Genomic DNA, 21,402 nt, shown 5'->3' on the forward strand with positions numbered 1-21,402 from the left:
ATAAGCCTTGTTAGTTCTTCAGGGTACTAGAATGCTGCTCTAACTTTTAAGCTACTTTTAAAAACTTCTAGTGTTTCTTTTTTATTTTTTTATTTATTATCTTTTTAACTGTCACATTTCCATTTTTTATCTAATACTGATTACAGTTCAGTGAGAACAGTAAGAGTTTGAGTTAGTTTTACACAGTGTAACTGAGGGTACAAAGAACTTGCCTTCTGTGACAGTCTGAGTCCGGATAGGATGGAACAATGGGCATGCAGTCAGTTGTAGTCGCATGCTAGTCTGTTTTTATTGGGTTTTTTATTCCCTTCAATATTTTATGCACAACACTATAGTTGTCTACCTTCAAAAATTTTCAGCTTTTTTTTTTTTACCGTTTTTATTTTTAACATTTAAATATTCTTGACTGATTTGCTCTCAACTCTTAAAGGGCTTTTATTCTTTCTTACAAACACTAAAATATTGAATCTTACTATATTCATATATGGCAGCTTAGAAAAACTGAAAGTTGAGATTGTGTAATAAGTAAGTCTTAAGAGACTGTGTAATAAGTAAGTCTTAAGAGACTGTGTAATAAGTAAGTCTTAAGAGACTGTGTAATAAGTAAGTCTTGGAAATGTGTAGAGTTTCTGTTGGCAAAAGTGCTGCTTTTCTGGGCCTTGGAGATGGGACTTAAGAATCTGGAAGAGGAGGGGCTGCTTATGCAGTCTCTGTTACTCTCCTTTTGCCTTAACCAAGGCAATGCCTTTTCGCTGTTGCTAATGAAATCCCTCAGATTTAGGCAGGGTTCTTAGTCTTCATCGAGAGCTTTGTCTTCACAGTTGTAGCATGTTTGCTGCTCCTTGTGCTTGAGCCCCTAATGTCTGTATTGCAATGATACAGTTCTACAATATATAGAATGAAATCTAATGTAAAGTTAGCATGGTGACTGTGTAAGAAAAAGAAGAGTGAAATACTGATGTATGCAAAAGAAGGCTTTTGGCAGTACTTGATTCTCTTTTCCTGTCATGATAGCAATGTGTTATAAATATCAGCTGGGAAGTGCTGACCCCCTGATACAGAACAACAGGAAAGGATATTTAATGTTTTCCATTTCTGAATTTTCCTTTCATATACTTAATGTGAATTATTTCATCCTTCAAATTAGTAATGCCTTCCAACACACCTAATGTTCGTCGGACAAAAAGGATACGACTGAGACCTCTGGAATATTGGCGAGGCGAGCGCGTAAACTATGCGATGAGGCCTTCAGGTATTAGTTCCAAACTACCTATTTGCTTGCTGTTAATAGGGCAGTAAAGAGAAACCTGTGGGTTGATCTTGTGACATGAAAGCTTTGAGATGCTTACTACTTGGTAATTTTTTTAAAAAAGTAGTCTGTTTATGATCTGTAGCTATTGTCATCTTTCCACGTAGTCTTTTTCCCTCCTGATACTCCTGTGTCAGCCAGAGAGAGTATCAGCAGAGCGTATACCCTTGCCTTAACTGTTTAAGGAAGAACAAAATGGTTTCTCTGTACTAATAGGTTTATTGCATCAAAGATTTTTGTATGATACCTGAAAAAGAAACAATCTACTGGATCATTCATTGGAGCATTTCTCTTAGTGTGGTGATTGTTCTCCAGAGCAGATGCTATAATATTTTATCCAGTCTCAGTGTTAAATTCCCTAAGTGATAGAATATATCTTGTTCTCAGGAATTTTTTCTGACAATTCAGCCTAATTTGGTCCTTTCCCAATGAATTAGTCTGTTTGAAAATAGTATTTCTCTGTGTCCCTAAAATTTACACTTTGTCTTAAAAATTGACTCTCTTGTCATGGCTTTCTGAAATGTTCTTTGCCTGAAACATGATCAGATTCTTTTCAAAAAGTCTCAAGTTGCATTGCACTCCAAAATAGCTGATGTTCAAAAGCTTTTTGGTTTGTTCTGGCTTTCTAAAGCTATCTGAAAAGTTCAACGTCAAGGAAATACATTCTCAACTGAAATCGAAAAACACCTGAAGGACAATGCAGTCATTGGTCACAGCCAACACAGGTTTGTGAGAGGAAGGGCCTGTTTAACAAACTTAGCTTCCTTTTACAACAAGGTCACCCATCTAGTTGACCAAGGGAAGCCCGTTGATGTCATTTTTTTAGATTTCAGTAAAGCTTTCGATACTGTCTCTCACAGTATCCTTCTGAACAAAATGTCCAGCATACAGTTTGACAAAAACATAGTGCAATGGGTGAGCAACTGGCTGACATGTCATGCCCAAAGAGTTACGGTAAACGGGGTTACATCAGGCTGGTGGCCAGTCACTAGTGGGGTTCCCCAGGGCTCCATTTTAGGGCCAGTTCTTTTTAATGTTTTCATAAACGACTTGGATGTAGGACTAGAAGGTGTTGTGAGCAAGTTTGCAGATGACACCAAATTGGGAGGAGCTGTTGATTCTGTTGAGGGTGGAGAGGCCTTGCAGAGATATCTGGACAGATTGGAGAACTGGGCAATCACCAACCGTATGAGGTTTAACAAGGGCAGGTGCTGGATTCTGCACCTGGGAAGGGGCAACCCTGGCTATACATACAGACTGGGCAATGAGACGCTGGAGACCAGCCATGCTGAAAGAGACTTGGGGGTCTTGGTCAACAGCAAGTTGAACATGAGTCAACAGTGTGCCCAGGCTGCCAGGAAGGCCAACCGTATCCTGGGGTGCATCAAGCACGGCATTGCTAGCTGGTCTAGGGAAGTGATTGTCCCACTCTACACTGTGCTGGTGCGGCCTCACCTCAAGTACTGTGTGCAGTTTTAGAATCATAGAATGGTTTGGGTTGGAAGGGACCTTAAAGATCATCTAGTTCCAACCCCCCTGCTGCAGGCAGGGACACCCTCCACTAGACCACGTTGCCCAAAGCCTCATCCAACCTGGTCTTGAACACTTCCAGGGATGGGGCATCCACAACCTCTCTGGGCGGTTAACCTGTTCCAGTGCCTCACCACCCTCACAGTAAAGAATTTCTTCCTTATGTCTAATCTAAATCGACCCTCCTTCAGCTTAAACCCATTACCCCTTGTCCTATCACTACACTCCCTGATAAACAGTCCCTCACCATCTTTCCTGTAGGCCCCCTTCAGGTACTGGTAAGCCGCAATTAGATCTCCCCGGAGCCTTCTCTTCTCCAGGCTGAACAACCCCAACTCTCTCAGCCTGTCCTCATAGGAGAGGTGCTCCAGCCCTCTGATCAGCTTTGTGGCCCTCCTCTGGACTTGCTCCAACAGCTCCATGTCTTTCCTGTGCTGAGGTCCCCAGAGCTGGATGCAATACTCCAGGTGGGGTCTCACAAGAGCAGAGTGGAGGGGCAGGATCACCTCCCTCGACCTGCTGGTCACACCTCTTTTGATGCAGCCCAGGACACAGTTGTCTTTCTGGGCTGCAGGCACACATTGCTGGCTCATGTTGAGCTTCTCATCAATCAATACCCCCAAGTCCTTCTCAGGGCTACTTTCAATCCATTCCTCACCCAGCCTATAGTTGTGCTTGGGATTGCGCCAACCCACATGCAGGACCTTGCACTTGGCCTTGTTGAACTTCATGCAGTTTGCACGGGCCCACCTCTCCAGCCTGTCAAGGTCCGTCTGGATGGCATCCCTTCCCTCCAGCGTGTCGACCACACAACGCAGCTTGGTGTCGTTGGCTAACTTGCTGAGGGTGCACTTGATCCCACTGTCCATGTCGCCGACAAAGATGTTGAACACTGCCGGTCCCAGTACCGACCCCTGAGGAACGCCACTCGTCACCGTTCTCCACTTGGACATTGAGCCGTTGACCACAACACTTTGAGTGCGACCATCCAGCCAATTCCTTATCCACCGCGTGGTCCATCCATCGAATCCATGTCTCTCCAATTTAGAGACGAGGATGTCGTGCGGGACTGTGTCAAATGCCTTGCGCAAGTCCAGGTAGATGATGTCAGTTGCCCTTCCCTTATCCACCAACACTGTAACCCCATCATAGAAGGCCACCAAATTTGTCAGGCACGATTTGCCTTTAGTGAAGCCGTGTTGGCTGTCACCAATCACCTCCTTGTTTTCCATGTGCCTGAGCGTAGTCTCCAGGAGGGTCTGCTCCATGATCTTGCCAGGCATGGAGGTGAGACTGACCAGCCTATAGTTCCCTGCATCTTCCTTTTTTACCCTTCTTAAAAATGGGAGTTATGTTCCCCCTCTTCCAGTTGGCGGGAACTTCGCCGGACTGCCAGGACTTCTCAAATATGTTGGAGAGTGGCTTGGCCACTTCATGCACCACTTCCCTCAAGACCCGCAGATGCAACTCATCAGATGCCACGGACCTGTGCACCTTCAGGTTCCTTAGATATTCTCAAACCTGATCCTCTCCTACAGTGGGTGGTTCTGCCTTCTCCCAGTCCCTGTTCTGTGACCTGGGCAGTGTGGCTCAAGCATTTGCCAATGAAGACTGAAGCAAAGAAGTCGTTGAGTAGGCAAAGAAGTTATTGAGTAACAACGTTGGGCGCCACATAACAAAAAGGACTTAAAACTATTGGAGAGTGTCCAAAGGAGGGCAACAAAGATGGTGAAGGGTCTAGAGGGGAAGACGTATGAGGAGAGGCTGAAGTCCCTTGGTTTGTTCAGCCTAGAGAAGAGGAGACTGAGGGGAGACCTCATCACAGCCTACAGCTTCCTCACGAGGGGGAGCGAAGGGGCAGGCGCTGATCTTCTCCCTCTGGTGACCGGTGACAGAACCTGAGGGAACAGCATGAAGCTGCGACAGGGGAGGTTTGGGTTGGATATCAGGAAAAGGTTCTTCACGGAGAGGGCGGTCGGGCACTGGAACAGGCTCCCCAGGGAAGTGGTCACAGCACTGAGCTTGACTGAGTTCAAGAAGCGTCTGGTGAATGCTCTCAGTCATATGCTCTGATTCAGCTGGTCCTGTGTGGAGGCAGGAGTTGGACTCGATGATCCTTATGGGTCCCTTCCAACTCAGGATATTCTATGATTCTGTGAAATGCTTGTTGGTTCTGCAAGTCTGTCTTCTTGTAAAATTGTTACGAGTTAGTGAACTTTGTTTAACTTCCTTTTGTTTCAGGAGGGCTTGTGATTAGTGGAATAGTGTGTCCAGAAACAGAACCTCACAGGAACGTTAAACGGAGGAAGCATGGCCACAGGCAGAAAAGAGATGAAACAAGTATGAACACAAACTTTTTTTTTTGATACTTAAAAAAAATATAAAATCTGTAATCAAATACTCTATTGCTGTAAAATTTTTCTCCTGTAAAAGACTTGATTCTTTCTCTGGGTGAAAATAATTTTATAATGAAATGTGTTTATGTGATCTGATGGAGAAAAAGCTGTTCTTATTGTACCTATAGCAATGCTGTACAATCTCATTCTAAATAACTTCTCAGCAATAGAAAGGAAGAGATACAGGACACACTCAGAAGTGTTGTGGTTGCCTTTAAAGCAGGAGTTGAAGAAAATAAGCTGTCCTTGTTTGGCTTGTTGATTAATGATGCTAATGTGTTTAGTTTCTTAGCGTACAGTTAAGGTATAAAAACCTGTAATACCATGTCTGGAAAAGGCAACATATGGTGTTAATAGAATTTTAAGCTATTGTAGGTTAAATACAAAAACATAACAAGGTAGGTGAAGAGAGAGCTTTAAGAACAGTGGATAAAATGGTTAAAAGTGGGCAATAAATCTGTGTTTAAACAAACAGGATCAGGAAGCTTTGCTAGAGCCTCTATGGCCAGTAGATAATAAATATGTAGGTAGTGTTCAGAAAAAGGAGATAGAATCAAAGTCCAAAAGCCGAATTATTTTTGCTGTGCTCTCTGTGGAAGATGTTTTGATGTTAAAAAACCTTTCTGTATAGGGACTGTCTAGAGTTTTTGTTTGAAAGTTTTCTATGTGAAGTCATAGAACAAATAAAACAAATGCCCTATGGTCCTGACACAGTTCTAAAACAAATCAGGACTGAAATAATCATTAGAGAAATAAGGAAGAAAATAGTCAATGTTGGTACAAATTTCTGCTTTTCTAGAGTGTTGCATGTAAATTTTATTCCTTGCCTCAAAAAGAAAGTAGCAGGACTAGAGAAGGTTCAGAGAAAGTTTGTCAAAAACATGGAAGGACTTCTGTACAATAAGCAACTACATGGTGAAGGCTCCTCAGCCCTGAAGAGAGTACTGTGGAGGTGTGAGAAAGACCTATAAAATCATGAGTGGCATGAAGAAGAGGAATAGAAATAAATTGTGTTTTGTTTTCTTGGTTTTTTTGTGTTTAAACACAAGAACTAGAAGGTGTAGAAGGAAGATAGTGAGAGCTGATCATTTCAAACAAAATAAGGTGACTTTTCTCTCTGTGTGCTTCCTGCCCCAGAATACTATGGATAAAAATATTTATGTAGATTCAAGGCAAGAAGTAGATAAATTCACAGAAAACTTAACAACTGTTAATAGCTTGAAATAAAGTGTATGAGCTCCCTGTTAGCAGTGGGAAGTATTGCATGAAAGTGCCATTACTCTTTTATAGTGTTTTTGGGGATGGAAGAGGTACTTGCTTTTGGCCATTGATGGGAGGGAGGATCCTGGTCTAGATCAACCTTTGATCTAAGTACAGTTTATGTATTAATATCAATCATTTGCCGTTCACGTAAACCTGAGCTCGTAGTGACTATTCATATTCTATCTTACGAGAATTATTGGTTGCTTTAGGTGCATTTGAACTGTCTTCCAGAAGTGATGGATTTCCTCTTTAACAGACATTCATCCTGAGAGATGATCTTTCGCTAGCATCCTTGAATTTTAAGTGATGCATCAGCTGAGTAGAATTTCTAGGACAAATTCCTAAATTCTATTGATACAATAAAATTCGGTCATTATAGCTATAGAGTTGCACCTGTTGCTGCTTCTTGTCATAGAGAGATGGTTATGTTGGAACAAAGCTATTTCAAACACAGTAACTTCCTTTCTACCCTGACTGTCTTGGTGTAAGAGTATTTAAGCAGCCATGAGTGCCTATAAAGTGCTATAGCTTTGCCTTTAACATTCTTGTTCTGACTGCATTTAAAGAAATTTCCTGTGCACTGTGGAGCTAAAATTGTCTGCTTAAGAGAGTTCTGCAAGAGAGCTTTGGGATATTTATTCTGTTGTGAACATTCTCCAGTGTCTCATTCTATTTGAAAAGCTTAAGGTTGTCATCAACTCTTAGGCTATTTTCTTCTCTGGAAAAATCCTTTTTATTATAGAAATAGTTCTCTGATTTACAACTTACAGTGAGATTTCTATAATGGTATTTCTTGAGAAAAGGAAAATTGAACATGTGCTTATTCTTTTGAACACTTTATCTCTTAAGTCTCCTGATGCCCATCAGCAGTAGATAAAAGGAAAAAACTGGTTCTTCATACTTCATCATGTGTTTTATATCCTCTTAATATCCTCTCAGCATCTGTTGCTAGAAAAGCACTTCTCTTAAAATGCAGATACTTTTGAGTAAATACTGTCATAAACAGCATAGGATAAGTAGTTGGCATTCCCCCGGAAAATTCTTTAGGATTTAGAGACTCTTTATCTATTACACACAGAAATAATTCCAATGAAAATTACATTTTCAAAGAATTGTTAAGGATGGTTTCCTTTTATTTGAAGAAAGTATATTCAGTCTGTTTAGTCAGTCTTTTTAGTTTTGTTGATAAACCAAATTCAAGTACTTATGTGTGAAATCTAAAATTGTGTAAAAGTTGTGGTTAAATAATTAAGTTTTTTAAATGTAGAGTGATTATTTTTCTGGTTTTGTTTTCCTTTTTGTTTTGTCTCCTCAGGAAGCGAGATACCTGCAAATTTGGATCACACCCTAGCTGATACTTCTAAGCCAACCATTGTACTGAACCCAGAAACAAATGAGGAAGTACTTCTAGGTGAGTTGAAAGGATGTGGCCAAGAGCCTTTCTGAATTATGTAGTAAGTGTTTAGACTGATAAGAAAAAAAAATTGTTCACACCACATTGGGCATAAAAAGGTCAGCTGTTGAAATGTTTATTGCTCTTCTGGAGAAAATTCTGAGGGAGACACAAAAAGTGTCCTGATTTTTCAGCTAAATATTGAGTTTAGCTGTTGGGGGTGTTGCACTGAAACAATATGTAATGCATATAATTTAATAAGTAGTTACTGAGCAAGTATCAAGACTAATAATGTGTTAGCATTAATGTTAATCTACTGGACTTTTTTTGTAGAATGCATTAACACTGAAAGCAGTCACTCATGCTTCTTCAAAGATGAATCGGTAGAAATATATAAAAATTTGAATACACCTGCTTTTGCTACTGGTAGATTGATTTTGAAACCATTTAAAGAAAAGGGACACCAGTTTGTCCACATGGATACAATAGTAAGTATGCTTTTTTCTTATTTTTATAAAATGGACTATGTAAACAGAAAATCTTAGAATGGTTAGAAGTAGCATACGAAGTTGACAGGTTTTTCAGTTTTTTCCCCTATAACACAGATAAACACAGGAAACATTAATGAATCATTTCAGTTGTGAAATCAGTTATAATGAAAGAATCTTGCTAGAGGTACTTTGCATGCACCTTGCCCTGCTTTGCTTCACATTAAATCTGTATGTCTATGTACGCTTACCGTCTGGATCTTGCAGGCAAGAGAGAAGTATCAAATAAATAAAATTGGCCCTCAGTCCCCTTTTAAGTTGTGCATCTTATTTTTCAGCAGGGTGGGGAAAAGGGATTGCAGCTCTGCTAGCTTGTTTGTTTTTTTGATCTTTGTTATAACATGTATGCAAAACAAAGAGTATGTTTTCTTGGATAACTTTCTTAAATGTTTGCAAAGGAAACATTGCTAATCTTAGAACCCTTTGACTTTATTAAGGCTTTCCACGTTATCCATGGCAAAATTATTGTTACCTTACATAAGACATCATATTATCTGACTACAGGGGACTACTTCTATGTTCCAGCAGGTAAGTACATTTGTTTAAAACCAGTTTGTTGGAGATGGATGAGACTGAATTAGCATGCTAGGAAGCAACACAGAGCTGAATGATGGGAAGAGGTAAGTTTGAGTAGAGTGGAAAAGTATAGGGTTATGAAGAAAGGAATATGACTCAGTACTGGATGTGGGTTGATGACCTAACCTTTGAATGCAGTAATACAAACACTGCTTGTTTATGTGAGTTGGCCTCAAAATTTTGATGACACCAAGATCTAAGAGTCAATTTCTCTTGATATTCTGGTTCTGTCTCTATACTGTTGGGGAAACTTCACAGACAGCTTAATATAGTGGTAGTTAATATAATTGTTTTGTTCACCATATGTAAAATAATGAAAATCCATTTAGATTAGTTCACCATATTTTACACTTTGTGCTTGATACGTAGAAAGTGCAGAATATCTTGTTGAACGGGTTGTAATGTCATGTGGGTTGTTGAGAATTTAGATACCTCTGATTTTGCCCTTCTGAGATAGAATTCCATATGGAAAGCTGTCCTTCAGTGGGTAAGACACTAGTCAGGAGAGTTTGTGGTAGTTGTAAAGCAGACTGTTAATGAAGCTGTAGAGAGCTTTTGTACAGCTTTCTTGTGAAGAGGCTATGTTAGAAAATTACAAGCTACCACTTGGTTTTCCATTAACTTTTCACCATGACGTCCTGATTGAACAATCATTGTTCAATTACTGCTTGATGCTTTGAAGCTTTTCTTTGTGTTTGTTTTAATCTTAAAAGTTTAGGGGTCTGCAGAGACAATTTGGCTTTTTGGGAAAGCAGATCATATAAACTGCTGAAAGTTCCATACAGCCATAAGGATCTATACTTCATTTCCATTCTTCCCTGCCTGATGGCCTGTTTCAGTATGCCTGGATGGGCAATGCAGTGGTTGTGGTGGGTGATCTCTTTGTAATTCATCAAGTGTGGCTGTATATGAACATTAGGATGTTGCTCATTCCCAACATTCAGTGCCTTTTAGATGTTTCTATATTTTTGGTCATGTTAGTATGCGAATCCCAAGTGAAGATCTGCAGATAAATTTCCACATACAGTTTTTATTGAGATTTTCCATAGGAATAAATGAAAGTAAATTCAGTCACCTTAAAGTTTTCTTTAAGGATTTTGAGAGCTGAGACCTCAAGCCCGTTACATTCTTTTCAGTAAAAATCTTCTTAGTAAAGATGCACTTTATTCTTACCACAGGTTAAAATAAATGACACTAGCTGTATTCCTTGTTATCTCTTTGAAATGCAATGATGTGCCTGTAAGAGTGGCATCCTAGATTTAGGGGCTAATATTCCTTCTGTTAAAATATATGAAATAAAAATACACTTGTCTGATGACAGGACTTCAAAAATTGCTAGTGGCTTCTAATGAAAACTTTCTCTTTTTATTTGTAGGAAATGGATATAACATACGTAATCTTCTGAATGAAGAAAGTGTTCTTCTTTTCACACAACTCAAAAAAGACAGGTGAAGAACTTTCTGCAGAAAAGTTTGCTGAAACACTTTTCAAGCTTTTAGATGTTTTGAAGTTCTTTTTACATACAAAAAGTGTTTGAGTGTGCCCAGCTTAACATGACAAATGAGCAGCTGAAATCAACATAAGAAGAGTTAAGACCAAAACCAAAAGAACATCAGTAGTTTGCTTTCTAACTGAAATGACAAACTGAAGGGCCTCATTCTGCCTCAGTTACTGTTCTTGTGTCGTCCAATGACAAAGATACACATACAAAATTTGTGGGTTAAGCACATTGTTGTTCAAAATTGTATTTATACACCCAGTCTCCTTAAAGATGCTTAGCACTTGAAAAAATTTTGACATCTTCAGCTAACATCTGGTAGTCTTAACACCTGCCTGGTATGAACTGCTTAGAATAATCTCCATTTAAATGTCGGACCATGCTATTCACATTCCAGTAATTGTTGTCTAGGAGATGGGCTGCTGGAATGCTTGTGTGCTGGGGTCCAGTCTTCTAATATGTTAATGACGGGTGTTTCTTCCTTGTCTAGCAGATACATGATTACTGCCTCAAAATCAAATTGTACAATGGGAACTCCTAAGTAGGAGCTTATCGGTTGTATCTTTTGTGTGGAAGCTATGGCTTGATTAGCTCTGAACATTGCGGATAGCTTTATTTTGTGTAACAGCAATAGGTCATTGCCAAATGTATTACTTTAATATTTCCTTTTGTTTTGCTTGCCGTGTTCCTGGATCATAACGAGGACCTTTGGGAAAACTATAATTATACTGTATACTCCAGAAGCCAAGTCTAGACAGCAGATGGTATACATAGCATTTGTCTCCCAAGCTCTTCAAGGTTCCTTCTGGCTGAAGATAAGGATAAACTACAGCTATTCTGGTAGGGTGCTTTCTCAGTGGTCACTGCTATTCTAGAAGAAGAGGAGATAGGGAAAACTGAATTGGAATCATAAACTTTAAAGACTTGAGGATTGACTATTGACCTTGTAAACAGTCTTGGCCGTGATCTTTATGCTAAACCTAGAGTATACATTAAAGTAGGAAAGGTGAATTGGCTTTAGTGCTTCCCTTAAGCTTTCAGCTGCCAACTAACTTGGTGTGTCTGTCCAAGGGCTTGGACACCAAGATTACCATGTCTATGAAAGACCCTTTAGATTGGGGAATTTGAGATAATATATATTTTTTTATCATTCTCTTTCCAGCAGTAGTTCCTATGATTAGTGCATATATAGACTGACAGTGGAAATACTTGGTGGAAGTTCTGTGGCATCTTTGCATTCATGGCTAGGTCACGCTTAACTCTGAGAAGATGAAACAGAGGAACGTGCCTATTGCCATTTAGTTCTTCCTCTGTCATGATATGAACTATTTACTATCAAAGTTCAGACTGCAAAGAAGGACTTTTTTTTTCTTTTTTCCCAGCCTTGACTTTTGTAAGCAGTTTAAGAGTTAAGAAAAAAAAAAAAGTCAGTTACAGCTGATAGTAATTTGATATTGGCAGCTTTTCGAAATTTTGGGCTTGGGTTGGTCGCTTCAAGGTCAGCGAGATTCAAATATTGTCCTTTCTGTGTTGGAGCCATACCAGCTACCAGATGGACACACATGCTGTCTCCACTGCTTGAGGGGATCCCACCCACTAAAACGTTTAGTTTGTAAGTCTTTCAACTCCTCAGGCCTGCAGAGGTCTGGAAATTTGCCACTTGGAAAACAGTACAGGGCTAGCATTAGACCAAAAGATCCTCTGCTCCTCACACAAGCATGTCTCCCAGTGGTCAGGGTATGGATGTGTTGGTCTCTGGGCCCAACAGCTTGTTGGTTCCAGCTGAAAGTCAGAACAAGAACACTTTTCAGTTGTGTTAAAGGCCAGAGAGCTCAGAAGGAAGGTATGCTGCAAATTTTCATTTGCGTTACCTGTCCGCAGATTGGGTAGCAGAAGGATACTTTGTTAAGGGGTTAGTGAACGTGTCTGGACTGTGGAGCTCATGACCCTAAAGGAAAGTGTAGATGTATGTTCTGACGGAGCTCTAGCCAGCCTTCTGCTTTCCAGCAATGTGTTCTAGATTGGTGGGTTCAGATGAGAAGTTATACACGGCCCTTGTTGTATCAGGCATCGATCTGGCTTTCCCCACTGCACTATCCTGCAACTTGGCAGCAAGGTTTTGAGTAGATTTTCTTTTTGGTCATGAGTAAATGATGAGAAATACATCTTTCAGGATGTTTTCTTAAGCAGAAGTAACATGTGTAGACCTTTTCCTGACACGGGCTGGAAAGTGGCAGATGTTCAAGTACAGGTTCGAGTTCAGGATGCTGTGAGTGCCTGTTTGTGTCTTCCTAATTCTGTGGCTGGGAGTGTCAACAGAATAGGGTGGATTTGGTAAAGTATGTAACTTTTTAGGTCTGATGGTTTTGTTGCTTCCTGGCTAGTCGGTTTCTTGGGAGAAATGTCCTGTATAGTTTGCAGAGAACATTTTGTAGTTGGATTACATCTCAAAATGTTTGGGTTTTATTTTTTTTAAGTAGCAAAATCAATTGTGCGAAGTGTGGTGATGTATCTAGGATGTTGCTGTAGTTTAGCAACAGTTCCAATATTTGTCACTAGATGGGGCTTCAGGCACAGCTGTTTGTCCTTGGCTGGCATCTATGTGCATAGGGTTTGGTTTTTGAAAGGCAGGAAGAAGAGTGTGTTACAGATAGAGATAAATTCAGTTGAATCCTGTTGCAAGGAAGTGTAAACCAGTTTCCAATAACATTAGAACTTGCCACTGAACCTTGCTAAGCTCGTTCTTTTACCATGTGTGTTGTACTAGTTGCAGAAACTTGCGCAAAGCTGTTTTTTTAAAACATTAGTGCGCAGCAGGAGTTAAATTGAGCTAGGTTGTTCATCGTTTGTTTGGATCACATTTTAAATTTTTTTCTTCAACTTGACACTTGTAAAAAAACTTGCTTCCATGTCGTTAGCCTGGATATAATATGAGGAGGTGCAAGAGAATCTTCTGAGTTCCAGGACTCCTATGGGTGCTGAGTTGTGCACTGTGGCAAACAAAGAGTTGGTCCTTAGTCAGAAGAAGGAGCTGATGTTTTACCTCTACCTAGTGTTGCTTTGGCTCCCACTTCCTACGTTTTTGTGTACATCAGGCTACTAGTAGTCCTGGGTAACCTTTGGTGGTCTAATTTTTTCCTTTACCAAATGGGATATTGCAAAGAAAGAAAAAAGCCTTCTCTGAAACGTGAGAAGTTGGCATTCTTCCTGCATATGTGTGATTCTTTTTATCAGCATATTTTCTACTCTGAGTAATCCTAATTTCCACTGACTACTGTGATGGTTTCAAATAGATATGTGGCAAATTTATTTAGACTTGATAAAATCCTAAAGTAATAGCCTGTATAGAGCATGTTGTGGTCTGTAGCTTATAGAAACCCTAAGAATATATATTTAATGTTATTTGCCTGTTGTAGCTTTTAAAACAGCTTTTAAACTGTTTCCTAGACTATAATGGCTTATATATTCAGCTCAGATGGTACAACTTTTTACTTACACTGGAGTACAGAACATCACCTCTACTAGTAGCAGAGATCTGAGCCCGGTTTGTGGTAAGCTAGGCCAAAGTTGGTTAGCCAGTGTTACTTGCTGTGGAGTGAAGTTGGGATCATTGTTGTGAAAGAGACATGGCTTTTTCTGTTCCCTGTGTGGTACACATACTGTTCCTGGAGGATATCACTGGTTTAGTATATTAATTCATTACTTTCTGTCAACAGTTACTGAGAGAGCTGGAAACAAAAGCCGAGTCACATATTGCATCAGCTTCGTGTTAGTAGGTACATGTGTTTTATGGTAGGTATTGTGGTAACAACTAGAGGCTTGTTTTAAGGAGCTTAACTGACAATGTTACACCACAATAAAAAGTCAGATTTTTGAAGGCTTTGGCTTCCTTTGAAAAAAAAAAAATTACTGGTTAGTAGGTTCTTTTGAAAATCTTATCTTTTTGTAGTTTCATTTGGTTAGAAAGCTGTTGCTGTTTTATTAAACAAAGCTTTTCTGCAGTTTAAAGTGGCAAAAGAATGGTTGCAAAACTGTCAGATATGTGTGCACATCCATATTTATACAACTTTGTAAACATAAAATAGGAGAATATGAGCTGAGTAATTACAGAAAAATAGTGCCAATAAAACAAACTGTTGAGGCACATACACAATTTCTTCTATTTTTCAAGTACACAGCTGAATTGGTTATCTGCAGATGATTTTAAATTAACATTTGGGGAATACAATAACCGTAAAGAGCTATTTCCTCATTTCATAACAGCTGAAAAGGCATTTCAGCATGAAGGAATATTTCTTACATTTTTACTGATGTATAGACTCTGTTGCCTGATGTCTTTCGTAATACAGGCTTTACTTTGTGGTGATTGATTGCAGATAATACATCTAACTGAAGAGTATGGAACTTACCTCTTTAATGGTATTGACAGCTGTTGTAACTGAATATCTTTGTCTTTCCAAGTTAGTACATTTTCTCTTCAGAATATCCTATCGCTTCATGGATGTTCACGAATGTAGTCAGAAGAGATCTCGAAGCCAAACGTTTCTCAGGTTGCACAGAAAACGTTCATTTGAGATTTGACAACCAAAATGATTCCTGTGGTCCAGTTCTAAGATGAAAACAGTAGTTGATCATCAGTCAAAACAGATGGCTGCAGATTATTAGTAAATGAAAACGTTAAAAGGAGTGCCTGCAGAGCTGCTCTGTGTTCTTAAGCCCACCCACAAAGCTCTTGTTCTGGTTTGCTTCATTTAAACTCCTGTGCGCAAGTAAAGGCACACGCAAAAGGTCGTAAAACCACATTTCCTTTGCACTTCTTCTGCAGTCTTTTCTTGTTTGGAGCACAAGAGGGGCAATAATTGAAACAAGGAGCTGAAAGAAGCAAAGTGTTTACTTTCTCAGTCTGACTGTTCAGATGCGAATGTAAAACTGTTCACAGAAAAACATACTTATTAATGTTCCAAGTAAGACTATTAACTTCTCTTTGTAGCTCAATAGGTAAGAACTTTTAAATTTGAAAACTGAAGAATTGCAGTCATCTTGACAACTATTTAGAAAGTTTATTAAATGGGTACAATAGCTGTTAACACACATTATATTATTTAGCTTATTACATTTCTTCATAGTCATGGTGTTTGAAGTTGCCTTTTCCTGTGTTTTCAGTAACAGTAGCTGAAATGAGAATTGATCAAGATGGCAGATGCATGGTAATGCTGTGATATCTGGAATAAACGTGATGTAGAAAGGGAGAGGAAAGGAGTGATATGAGAGGTGTAAACATAATGAAGAGCTGTAGTAGTGTCCAAAGGTGTTGCAGACTGGCTTGTCTAGGCTGTGCAAATGGTTTTCAATGAAATTCATTAACTTTTGGAAGAGCAGAACGTGACTCTTCTGATTGGTAAGGGAAACCTTTCTGGTGTCAGTGCCATGAGAACACAGCTGTCTGTGCTGGTAACCTCCACTCTTGGTTTGGGATTCTAGTAGTGCTAGGATGGCTTGTGTTTGAGAGCATTAAGTCATCTTATCTAAACCTGCAGGATTCAGCTAATGAACATGATATGTAATCCACTGAACAAGAGGCCTGAACTTACTGAATTTTATCCTTTATGTTATCATCACTTTTGCATGGTAGTACAGAGGGGGCGATTACAAGAAATGAAACTTAATTATGAAGTTTTGTTCAAACACAATCTGAACTTGAAATTTTATTGCTGACAAAGAGGGGGCTCCCCTAGGATGCAGTAGCTTTATACGCTGAAGAAACTAAGCACTTCTCCCATATTTCAGTTAGTGCCAAATCAGCTCTGAGGCTAATTAATCAAAACAAATTTACAATTAAGCCCAGGAAGGAAGACTAATTAAGTAGCCAGTTAAGGAAAAGTGCTGAAGGAGGGATCAACCTTAATGGGAAAGTATGAGACTCCCAGTATTGGCCCATGAAGGACAATTAAGTGATAATTGCAGAGGCCTTTTTGCATCCAGCAAATGCTCTCTGACTTTTATTATGGCTGATTTTCTTCATACTAGTAAAGCAGACATTTGCCTGTTGAGCAACTAAGCTTTACTGTGCGCTGTTAAGGTAATTCATAGGTAAAGCACAGAGGTCGCTGCAGGAATAAATTAGAACATAGCTGCCAGACTTGAACAGTATTTTAGCTGGTGAAAAAGCCCCGCTGTGTTTTAAAGACAAAGTAACTCTAAATGTTTGCTTTATTTGCCTCTTCATTTTGTGACATACCAAGTCCATCTTCACATCCTGTTTAACCTTTTAAACAAATTACATTGAGTGAATTATCTTATCAGAATTTAGAATAGCTTCATTTTGTTCAATTGCTAACCCCACGTAAGTTCACAGAAATCATTACCTTGTCATGAAATGGCTTCTGTTGCTTACATCCTGCACCCACGCTGCATGACGTACTTGTGTTTCTTGATGGAAAAAAAGAGAGAGGAGCTATAATAGTAATATTGTTTTTACTGAAAATAATTTAGCTCCTCTTCTGAAGGACTTTTTAAACTTGCAAATCTCATCTCTGGTGAGATGCCGAGGGTTGCAAATGAGGTGCATGACCCAGTCCTCCTGTGCCTCTCCTTGCCCATTTCCATGGAACTGCGATGCTGGTGAAGTACAAAACATGTCTTAATTAACTTGACACACACATGTACTAAGAATTTGATTAAACGTGCCTTTTTTTTTTTTTTGGTGCACTTATCTGGAACTTGAATTATTTCAGAAATTACAAAGAAGAGGTCTCATGTATTAAAAAAAGTGTTGATAGTAATTTTCTTCATGAAATTACATGTGCACATGCTGCCAGTGTGATGCACTGTATCCTGCTATGCAGGTTGGCAGTTGTCTCCCTGAAGTATCTGTCAAAGGTGTGCTTTTGTCTCTCCTTTGGGTTTTTTCCCTCTTCCCCTTGGAGCAGGCTGCGGGATGAGGCATTCACCTGCCACTATTTCAGCTCAGCTGCTGTATCGAGTTTCAATCTTCTCCTTCATTTTTTGTCTTGCTGCCTAAATTTCTGCCTTTTTGGGATGCATTTCCCTTACCAAAGGTTTATTTTTGTCTTTGTTCCATTTGCAAGGATCGTATCATTTTTCTAGCTCAGTTCCAGGTATTTGAATTATTTCAGAAGTGTTCTTGTGCCTGAAGTTTCCTTTGCTACCTCTCCTTCAAGCTTTGTACAGGGCCTGGCAAAGTTCCTTATTTTCTCGCTCAGAGAAGTGATGCAAAGCTTCCTTTGGCCTCCATTCTTTGAAAGACTTTTGTGCCGTTTTAATCCCAAGAAGGCTGGCGTAGGATGTCACTGGCAAGGCATTTGTTAGTGTCGTCATCTGCCGTTTTCCAGACTGCAGACGCAGAACTGAGACAGCTTCAGGCCTGCATGGTTGCCCTTGAGCCTCATCCATCTGTTGAGGCTGGTTCTGCGGTGCCAAAAGAATCTGTCCCAGCACCATTCCCCCTGGCCAGACTTAATCCCAGAGCATCATAGTGTTGTGCTTTTTGCTCCTCTTGTAGCACTAATTCAACATGCTGGTGTCTTTGCCTTGGCACAATCTTGCCGTGGCTCTGCCATCACTTAGGCACCATGCCATACCCTGATTTTGTATTGGCAGGGTAATCCAGGCATTCACCTGCTCTTACATCTTCATTCCTCTTGCCAGTGGGAATGCCATTTGGCACCAGCTGGTTTTGGCACAGAGGTCTAGCATGGCAGTGCATGCCCACTGCTGCAGATATGGATGTGGATGCATATGCCCTCTCACACCTCGTTGCTGCCTGACTTTGCTGGTAAGTGCCAGGAGAAATTAATCTTCCTGGTTTTTGATGTTTCTGTGGTGTCTAAGGAGGAGCCTGGAGTGAATCTGAGACCTGACCAAGCTCATTTTGACATATCCTTCCTTGTGGAGCAGCTCTGTCCACACAGTCCGGAACCTGCCATCTCCATTCTACCCTACTTACTGCCTGTGGGGTAGGAGTGTGTATTTGCAGAGTACATTAGGGTGTTTGTGTACACACTTGGCATCCTCATTCTTATCACTGGTTGCTGTGGAGAGGTCGAGAGGTACAGAAGGGATCAGGAGACAAAGGCTCATATGTGAGGAAAGAGAGCTTATCTGAATCCAGGTGGTCCTGCTTGAGCAGGAGGGTTGGACCAGATGACCTCCAGAGGTCCCTTCCAACCTCAACCATTCTGTGAAATTGGAGACCCCCCATGCTATGGAAGCTGCTTTTGCAAGTTTAGTTCATGCTCATGTTGGGAGGATGCTTATGCTGTACACCTCAAGTGGAGGGACTTTTCCCTGTCACACAGCCGGCCATGACTATGGCAACCGCAGAGCGTGGGTTGTGCCAGTGCGCTTGGCTACTGTGGACAGCCACTGTTTTCCCTTTGTAGCAAAAGACGAAATGCGCATACCAAATTGTGTTACAGCTGTCAGCTTTAACCTTCCCCTTCTGGCCTTTGCTCTGAGGTGACCCTCTAAGGAAGACACATACCTGGGCTTGATGAGAAGTCCACTGAGGAGTTTTGAGGAATTAGCTAACAATTTTCTGCATATATACCCCAAAGCAATTTAGTATAAGGTATTTTGATAGTGGTAGTTAGGTATTTTCACTTGCAAATCTTAACAGCAGTCTTCATTCTGTATGTGAGCTTTAAACCAGCTTGAAAATTTGGCATCTTATGCAGTCCAGGCTATCAAGCAGCTGCTTTTTCCACGTAACTCTACATCTGGAGTCATAGTCAGCTGTCACTTGATGTGGTGAGTTGCATCAGACATTATTCTCTCAGTTGGCAACAGTTTTCATTCCTGGCATTTTCCTACTATCAGCAGCTTTGTGTGGCCTTAGGGAGTGTAAATCACAGATAGCGGACCATTCATCTAAACCTGAGCTTAAGTGAATTAAAATACACACAAGATTTTTATAAAAATAGCGTGAAACTCACATGCACGTTAACTACTGAGGCCTCTTGGTCCTGCACAAAATACATCATCTCGTATTAGAGATAGCATAAGAGAATACACGCAGAGCAAGTGTCAGTGTCACAATCAGGTGTGGCTTTGACAACTCCAAACTTTGCACAGAGGAATGCATTTGTTAGAGACCACTGTTAGCTAAATTAAATTGGGCTAATGTGCTCTTTTGAGCGTAATTGCAATGATATGAATATTTTTATTGATTTGCCGCTGGAGTAGGTGAATGCTCTAATGCCCTTGCTGCTGTGAGTAGTTTGCAGTTGTTCCACTTTACTGTCTAGTAACTCCCTAATATTATGGCACAGTTAATTTGAACTAATTTCCTATTATTTTATAATTTAGACCAAAAGCAAGAAGCATGTTGTTGGAAACCTCTTCCCCATAACTTTGCCTGCAAATTGAAGATGGTCTAATGCAAAGGAATTCTAAAGAGCACTGTGACTACCATCCGCCTGGAAATACACCCCAGTTTTAGGGGCATGCTGTTTCATTGGTCTTAAAGATCTTTCTCCAGTGTAAATTGTAAATACGTGGTTTGCTACAAATTTTTTTTTTTGTATCAATAAATATTAAATAACACAAATCAGTTTTGATTTCTTTGATTTCTAAATAATTTAAGAATTAATTTTCTAGTCTGCGTGGTTTTGAAAATGCAGGTAATTCCATGAGTTTGACTTGTAAATATTTCTAAATAATGTGAGTTACCTTGAGTGGCTTCAAGGATGTCACCAACAGTGAAATCTTTAAACTGTTCTCTTTGAGTTGTTGAAACTCTTATAAGGAGTTTGAAAGTAAAATATTTTTCATAGAATAGAATCATAGAATGGTTTTGGTTGGAAAAGACCTTTAAGGTCATTAAGTCCAGCTGTTAGCACTGCCAAGTCCACCACTAAACCATGTCCCTAAGCACCACATCTACATGGCTTTTAAATACCTCCAGGGATGGTGACTCAACCACTTCCCTGGGCAGCCTGTTCCAGTGCTTGACAACCCCTTCCATGAAGAAATTTTTCCTGGCATCCAATCTAAACCTCCCCTGGCACAACTTGAGGCCATTTCCTCTTGTCCTATCACTTGTTACTTGGGAGAAGAGACCAACACCCACCTGGCTACAACCTCCTTTCAGGTAGCTGCAGAGAGCCATAAGGTCTCCCCTCAGCCTCCTCTTCTCCAGGCTAAACAACCCCAGTTCCCTCAGCTGATCCCCATCACACTTGTGCTCTAGACCCTTCACCAGCTTCGTTGCCCTTCTCTGGACACGCTCCAGCACCTCCATGTCCTTCTTGTAGTGAGGGGCCCAAAACTGAACACAGCACTCGAGGTGCAGCCTCACCAGTGCTGAGTACAGGGGGACAATCTCTCCCCTAGTCCTGCCGGCCACACCATTTCTGATACAAGCCAGGATGCTGTTGGCCTTCTTGGCCACCTGGGCACACTGCTGGCTCGTATTCAGCTGGCTGTTGACCAGCACCCCGAGGTCCTTTTATATCAGGCATCTTTCCAGCCACTCTGCCCCCAAGCCTGCAGCATTGCCTGGGGTTGTTGTGACCCATGTGCAGGACCGGGCACTTGGCCCAGTTGAACCTCAGATGCCAATACAGATTAGCTTTGAAAAAAACATGTTCCTAGTTGACAGTGGCTTTGGTTCCAATTTGAATCCCTCTGCTCCTGCCACAGTTACACAGAAACTCTAGGTTGAAATGTTGCAGAATTCTTTTGGTTTTCAGGTAAATCATAAACAGCTACGTTTTGCTACAGTGTTGTGGTGCTCTCCAGATTTGGTATGTGATGACTTACACTCTCCTGCATTCACTGTGAAATTTTCAAGGTGTTTCTGTTTAGCTGGAGATGGTGCTCCCTGAGAGTTACCTATTAGGGCAGGTTTTGCATAGTCTGCAGAGTGA

General features: G+C 40.4%; 1 protein-coding gene across 3 annotated transcripts in view; it reads left to right on the forward strand.

Moving 5' to 3' along the window:
• CENPC (centromere protein C) overlaps nucleotides 1-20,070 on the forward strand; it is a 31,477-nt gene extending 11,407 nt beyond the window's left edge. For all 3 annotated transcript variants that reach the window (XM_054824531.1, XM_054824532.1, XM_054824533.1), the window contains 7 exons: nucleotides 1,148-1,252; nucleotides 5,081-5,179; nucleotides 7,814-7,909; nucleotides 8,225-8,379; nucleotides 8,877-8,967; nucleotides 10,391-10,463; nucleotides 19,841-20,070. In XM_054824531.1, the coding sequence (XP_054680506.1) occupies nucleotides 1,148-1,252; nucleotides 5,081-5,179; nucleotides 7,814-7,909; nucleotides 8,225-8,379; nucleotides 8,877-8,967; nucleotides 10,391-10,463; nucleotides 19,841-19,883 (662 nt within the window). In that variant the 3' untranslated portion in view covers nucleotides 19,884-20,070. The remainder of the gene's footprint in view (nucleotides 1-1,147; nucleotides 1,253-5,080; nucleotides 5,180-7,813; nucleotides 7,910-8,224; nucleotides 8,380-8,876; nucleotides 8,968-10,390; nucleotides 10,464-19,840) is intronic.
• Nucleotides 20,071-21,402: the final 1,332 nt, after the last annotated feature.

This window comes from Grus americana, chromosome 4 (genome assembly GCF_028858705.1).
Source record: "Grus americana isolate bGruAme1 chromosome 4, bGruAme1.mat, whole genome shotgun sequence".
NCBI classification, from domain to species: Eukaryota; Metazoa; Chordata; class Aves; order Gruiformes; family Gruidae; genus Grus; species Grus americana.